Source organism: Euprymna scolopes, chromosome 31, assembly GCF_053919585.1.
Source record: "Euprymna scolopes isolate OS-2025 chromosome 31, ASM5391958v1, whole genome shotgun sequence".
In the NCBI taxonomy this organism is placed as follows: domain Eukaryota; kingdom Metazoa; phylum Mollusca; class Cephalopoda; order Sepiida; family Sepiolidae; genus Euprymna; species Euprymna scolopes.
The window spans coordinates 52,132,209-52,139,903 of record NC_136512.1 but is presented as its reverse complement, the minus strand read 5'-3'; the positions used below and the strand labels follow the sequence as shown (position 1 = coordinate 52,139,903).

The 7,695-nt window shown below is 35.1% G+C and overlaps 1 protein-coding gene across 1 annotated transcript; it reads left to right on the top strand.

Moving 5' to 3' along the window:
* Positions 1-2,029: 2,029 nt before the first annotated feature.
* Positions 2,030-4,980, top strand: LOC145255742 (uncharacterized). The gene has a single exon (XM_080114379.1). The coding sequence runs from the start codon at positions 2,948-2,950 to the stop codon at positions 4,880-4,882; it is 1,935 nt and encodes a 644-aa protein (XP_079970505.1). The 5' UTR covers positions 2,030-2,947; the 3' UTR covers positions 4,883-4,980.
* The last annotated feature ends 2,715 nt before the right edge of the window (positions 4,981-7,695 follow it).

Below are 7,695 nucleotides of genomic sequence, written 5' to 3'. Positions count from 1 at the left end.
CCAAATCCGGGGGTAATTGCACCAACTAAAAAAGAAAAGTGCTATTTAAATGTGTGGTTGGCAAAAGAGCACTTTTAGCTAGTTGGTGTAATACCCCGGACTTGACGCAATTACCCCAAAGTACAGTATATATATATATATATATATATATATATATATATATATATATATGAGGATGTATGTATATGTGTGTGTGATAGAGAGACATGATTTCTTGATTTGAATAATTTTTTTATGAATATTTGCTTATTTTTTGTTATCCGTCTGAATTTATTTGGTGCATTCATTTAGCATTTAAATATGTTCATGTAATATTTAGCATTTAAATATGTTCATGTAATATTTAGCATTTAAATATGTTCATGTAATATTTAGCATTTAAATATGTTCATGTAATATTTAGATTTAAATATGTTCATGTAATATTTCCTGTTTAATTTTGTTGTTCATAATCTCGTCAATTATCCCGATTGCGAATTCATGACATTTATCGAAATGAGAAGAATTGTTAGACTATTTACGTAAATTCATTTTCTGAATCAACAAAAATATTTACAAGTCTAGGTCGCTCCTCCCCTTCTCTCCAAGTCTGTCTCTTTTTCGTTTTCTCTCTCTCTCTCTCTCTCTCTCTCTCTCTTTATCTCTCCCTCCCTCTCTCTCTCTCTCTTCTTATCTCTCTCTCTCTCTCTCTCTCTCTCTCTCTCTCTCTCTCTCTGTCATAGCTTCCCACACCACTATAGCCTCACCCCGTTTGTGTGTGTATGTGTGTATGCTTTTTTGGGAGGGGTGATTTGCCTTGCAGAATATGAAATCGGCAATGTCGGCTTAGGTACTAGCGGATCTATTGGCGGATCGATATCGTTGGGAACGGTATGAGCCCTCAATAACCCCATTTCGCCATTATTAAAACCTGCATTTATGATTTGGTTTATACTAGCTATCATGTTTTCTCGTTTCTAAATAAGGTTAGCATGTTGATACTGTAAAATTAATGCAAGTTATTGATTCGCAATTAAAAAATAGGATAAACATCTACATAGATATCGAGACGATTTACCAGTGCTCCCCTTGTCCTTGTATCTAAGCGTTTAGTAAACCTATTCTCATTTACTTTCTTCCCAGAGTAAAGGGTGGAAGCAAATACTCCACGAATCGTGAAACTGTTTGTACCTATTCACCTTCCTCCCCACGAGTGCACAGAATGTGAGGAAAATCCAGTGTCTCCATAAGGAGGGCTCTAAATTGAGGCAAAATAGAAATTAACTCACTCTATGAAAATTTCCCTTTCACCAACCAAGAACTGAAAGTTGTATTGTAATAGTAAAACAGATACTATACATTGATCCTAGTTAAAAGGTCAAGGTGTTGCCGATATAGTTCAAAGTTTGTTACGATTTTGAACAAGCAATAATCATTGAAAAATATGAAAATTTATTGAGGTTTTAAGAAAAGAAATTACGTGTACTGTTGCATGTCTGTATGCGTGTGTGTGTGTGTGTGTGTGTGTGTGTGTGTGTGTGTGTGTGTGTGTGTTAGAAAAACAGTAGAAAAAGAATATATTGTAATTCTTCATACAGGAAATCTAAAAACAAACTAATGTCACCTTTTGTTGTACGAACAGATTCAGATGCATTTATACATTTATACATTTATACATTTATACGCATCAGATCCTGTCAAAAAGAAAAAAAAGTAAAAAAAAAAAAAAGAAATAGAACCCACCTCCAAACAGCAAAAATTGGATCAGCGCTGTGGGACGTTTGCTGCTTAAATATTTCCCGCACACACACACACACACACACACACACACACACACACACACACACACACACACACACACACACACAACAAGTAACCGACATAACACGTATCCATCAACAAATAAACATTCATGAACGCACGCACACATAGACACACACAAATACAAGTTAACAGGACAACGAAACAGCTGTTACAAACCGCTTTTTGATTGGTTGCTGACGATTCTGAATCGGGATATAGGCGTGTTTTGTTTTAGGTCGGTAGGTGGAGCTAAAGCTGAACTCTGATTGGTCGACCAGTGTATACTGTGTTTGCATATCAGTCAACGTAGTCGGGCACTGACTGCTAGAGAGTTGGTTGAACAGCACTGTGTCAGTAACGGGACAATGTGTCTCCGAAACGACTTTGTCGCGTATCCCCACAAAGTTTGACAACAATCTTTGTGAATATATACAAAAAAAAAAAAATACTTTTTTTTCTATACTTTCCCACTCACCCAAATTCTTGTTTTACAAATTATCTACATACGATGCACACGTTCTCTCTTTATTATCGCTCTTGTTATACAGATAAACATACGCATGCTTGTGTATTTTTAATGAAGACATCATTTTGTGAATAATATCCGCCTGTAAACAAAAAAAAACAACTTTGGATCTGCAACAAAAGTTTAATCATTTTCGGATCAATTATTGGACATATCGCACACAAAAAAAAAAAGACTTTACTTGGAATTATACCAAAGAAACTGAATTGGTCATTTTAAAAATGAACAGACACCTAAATTCAGAACTTTGTCTTCCGAATAAGTCAACATTATATCGAAACATGTTCTAAGAACAAACTTCACTGGAAACACGAAATTATTAACGAAAGCAAAACCCATTCGTCTACTTTCAATTATAACATGACTGAATGTTGTTAAAGAAAACAACTCTATATGTCTGCATCTTAAAATGTAAAGTGACCTGTTAAAAGCTATAAACTTGGAGAAGATCGCAACTTTTTTACTTGGTCAGTGTGATAAGCACGTGGTGCTTTTGTTTTTGTTTGTTTATTTTTATGTTCATCTAATTGCTTCCACCCGATCGGCATCATAGGTACCAAATACCATTCTCAGAGCCGGCACCACCAGTACCAATATTACTCGCAGCAACAGCAGCATCGGCAGCTGTCCCGCTTCTTAATGTTGGATATGGTGAAAATGGCAACCTCCGTGGGTTCAGCTCCAGTGGCAATTAACACCGGGATGGGTCGAACGGAGGGAAAACATCCGCCACCCCCGAATCGGCCACGGCCCTCATTTAGCATCAGCAGCGTACTCGGAGATAGCTTGGTAGAGGAGAATTCACCACCGGCTTCCCCACCGGTAATCGCTCCTCCGCCACCGCCGCCGTCTTCTTCATCTCCTCTGTCATCATCCACACTGAGCCCTAATAGCCATTTACACGCTCATCATCATCACCACCACCTTTCGCATCATCATCACCACCATCATCACCCAGCACACATTCCTCATCCCCTCTCACACGTGCAACAATTTCAGAGACATCAACCCTTACCAGCACACATCGGATCTACCCATTTAAATGGCGCGACCACCAACAAATCTCAGTCAACAGCAAACCACACGTTACCCACCAGCAACTCGAGTGGAACGACCACCATTATCGAGCCGGGTACGCCAACTGAATCTTTACCGGCCATAGATGAAGATGGAGTAGATGCTGAGGATATAGCTGAACCTGAAAATGAAGATGACGTTGACGTTGAATCATTAGAGTTTGAATCTGAAGCTGGACACATAGGAGGTGATTCCTCACGAGTGTCACATACGCCTGACGAAACTGTTAACTCGGATGCTTGCCGGGCTGAGTCCCCGACAATTCGAACGACATCACCAAATTCCACGGTACCGTCACCCAGTATTTCACCAGTACCCTACACCGACGGACATCATCCACATATCACAACGCATCACCAACACCTTCTTGACATTCAACGCATAAAACGACCGGACAGTGTTGATGGACATAGTACAGCAGGTAGTGACACTGATTCTAATGTTATGAATACAAACACGGACATTACCTCCGGAGATGAGGAAAAAAATAAGGAAAACAATAACAAAACAAACCAAAACAATAACAACACGTCAACCACCAATAACAATAATAGTACGACGGGTAATTCGGGAGATTCCACGAAATCAACTGGAACAGCCCGAGCTGAAAAGCCCCCTTTCAGTTACAATGCCCTAATTATGATGGCCATTCGCAATAGCCCCGAGAAGCGACTCACATTGAACGGAATTTACGAGTTTATTATGAAAAACTTTCCTTACTATCGTGAGAATAAGCAAGGTTGGCAAAACTCAATACGCCACAATCTAAGTTTGAACAAATGCTTTGTGAAAGTTCCCCGACATTATGACGACCCAGGAAAAGGTAACTATTGGATGCTCGACCCTTCAAGCGATGATGTTTTCATTGGGGGCACGACGGGCAAGCTGAGACGGCGATCGACAGCCGCGTCACGGAGTCGACTTGCGGCTTTTAAACGGGCTGGCTTTCCCCGACTTTCAGCTCCTGCATTTTCTTTACACCCGGACAAATCTAATCCTTTTATGTGGACGATTCCACCTGTCTATCCGTTAACGGGTAACACAGCCGGATCGGCGTTTCGTTACAACGGTATCCCTCCCTATCAATACTCGACTTTTCTGACCCCAAGTGGGGTCACAACGGCTGTCAGCCGTAGTTCAACGGGGAGTTCAAATTTTTCTGTCGAACGTCTTCTTGGAAATGAGTCCTCGTGTGGACCTTTATCAGGAAACCACCCGGGTCTAACAACTCCCATCAGACCTGAAGTAGCACTAACCGGTCATGGGGCATATGCTGGACTTACAGTTTCTCCAACAGCATTACTGTTTCCGCATTTATCACAGGCGCACGCATGTGCCAGCGGACTCGAACTTTACGCCGGATTTCGGGGTCTGCCCGTGTCTCATGCGTCGGCGTTTACGTCAGCGGTCGGTCTGCACCAGGCAGCGGCGAATCTATCATCTACTGAATCTTCATTTACACCGGTACCTCCAGTTGGGTCAGGTAGACCCACATAATAATCATGAATTGACCGCTATCCCATCCCCTGCCAATGTTGGCACTTTTCTTTGTTTGGTCTTCGGTTTGAATGTACTATCATTTTTTTTTTTTTTTACATCTTCAAACATTAATTCATTAACGTGATAACCGGCGGGATACGCAAGTTTCAAACTAAAAAAAGAAGAAGAAAAAAAGCTATTTTTATTTCTTGTCAAATTTCCGCAAAACAAAATTGAACGGGTTGACCATTTTTTTTTAAATTTAATATGAATTGTTTCATTCGAACTAAAATCTCTCGAAAACTTTCAGTTGTTTAAACCAACAAAAGTTTATTGTTTTTACATTTGTTATGATTTTGGGGGAATGAACCAAATTATTTACATTTTATGAACTAATGATCGAAGCAAAATCGATCCTAAATGTCGGAGAGAGACAATCTAAACATTAATACTCGTATTGATTTCGGCCTGTTCATTTTCTATTTGAAATTTGCTTAACTTACTCAAACACTTGAAGAGAGATAAAGGCATACGTATTTAAGTTAATTCTTATATATATATATATATATATATATATATATATATATATATATATATATATATATATATATATATATGAGGTGTGTGTATTTAGGTAGCATCACGAGCGCTTTCGATCTTCGCTATTTATGGGGAGGGGCTAAAGGCTTTATTGTTGTTATTTAAATAATTACAGCAATAGGGTAAAAATATAAGGAAACGTAAATAGAAAACCCGTCTTCAGATATTGTATGTATGTATGTATATATATATATATATATATATATATATATATATATATATATGCATTATATATGTGTGTGTGTGCGTGTGTACATATAATCTATATATAATGTATGTTTATACATATAAGTAAATATAATGTACTTGTATATATGTATATGCATGTATACGCATGTGCATTCATGCATATATGTATATATGACTATATATATATATATATATATGTATATATGACTATATATATATATATATATATATATATATGACTATATATATGCATATGTTTTTATGTGTGTACCATACATTAAGCTGTATTGTTGTTGGTATTGTTGTTTGCGCGAACATTATTAAGGTACAGACGATTATTTAGTCTGCGGGGCTTGATATACACACAGAATATTTCAAATTATTATTCAGTAATATCTGTGCAAGCAATACCAACAATAAAATCGAGGCTTAATTAATTATTTCAGAAATAAATTTCCAATCAATATTCAAACCACATACACACATTTATTGTTTTGTGATTCATTATCAAACCTATTGTTACAGTATCAACAAAAAATAGCAACTTAAGGCATAACATTATGTGTAATGCTGGAAATAAATTCACAATAATATATATATATATATATATATATATATATATTATTGTGAATTTTATATTATATATATATACATATATATATATATATAAATATATATATACATATATATATATAAATATATATATATACATATATATATATTATTGTGAATTTTATATTATATATATATACATATAAATATATATATATATATATACATATATATAGTAACATTATAAGTAACACAACTAAATCGGAATAGTCTCCAACTGAATGTAGATTGAAATAAGTTGAATTTCAATTACTTCATCCAACACAGATCGCCAGGTAAACTCCTCGGGAAGGATAGCTGGTAGTCATTGTTTCAAAAACCAGTGAAGTAAAATTCTTTCATATCGCAACAGAGCCGAATCAAGACAAGAGATTAAGAGGGCACTATCCTTTTTCGATAGAGCTTTAATAAATTATCAATGCAGCTTATCACGATGGAGCTTTAACAAAGTCAGCCATATTTGTTATTTAATATTGCTGTATATATTCATTCTTCCTAATGGCATTTGTGATTTTTTTTGTTGTTTGCTCCATTCAAAGCAGCATATCAAGCAATAGTTGATCGAGTCGAGAGAAGAATTCAAAGAAACTTTCAAAGAATCAACACTACACAAAAGCACTTGTCAGAAATGATCAAGAACTGTCTTTAAATGTATTCTCGAATATAACAAGAAGGCCAACAGACACAACACAAGGAAACAATGTATGTATTTCAATGTGTGTATATATATATATGCATATATATACATATATATATGTGTGTGTGTTTGTAAATATATATGTATATGTGTGTATATATACACGTATATGAATATACATGTTTAATTGCTTTTGTAAATAACAACATGCAAGTGTTGGCATATGCATATATATATATATATATATATATATATATTCTTATTTTGTACATGTTTGTGTATGTATATATACATGCGTACAAGTGTATATATTTTCTAATATGTATTGCTCTTTTTGTGTATATATATGTATGTAAGTGTTTGCAGAAATGTACGTGTATATATCAGTGTATATTAATAGTTAAAGTCTACTTGTTATACAGATGAATTCTGTAAAATCATTAAAAACACATACAAATATAAATATTTATCAAATTGACATATACACCTACACTAAGCTATAATGGAGCGTAAGAATACATTATATATATATATATATATATATATATATATATATATATATATATATAGTCTTGTGCATAATATTTTCGGCTCCTTTTACATTTGTGTGTGCTGAAAAAGATTTCTGAATGTGAGCTAAAAATATACAACATTCTGTACAAAAAACATGAAGAATTCTTGAAAAAATGAAATAAATTGCTATATCAAATTTGATCAATTTTTGTGAGTATTCATTTTTTTCATTTTTTTTTTAATATAAATATTATTTCTTGTTGTTTCCATGTTGAATGCT

Coding starts and splice junctions, on each gene's coding strand:
- LOC145255742 (XM_080114379.1), top strand. CDS start 2,948: ATGTTGGATATGGTGAAAATGGCAACCTCCGTGGGTTCAGCTCCAGTG.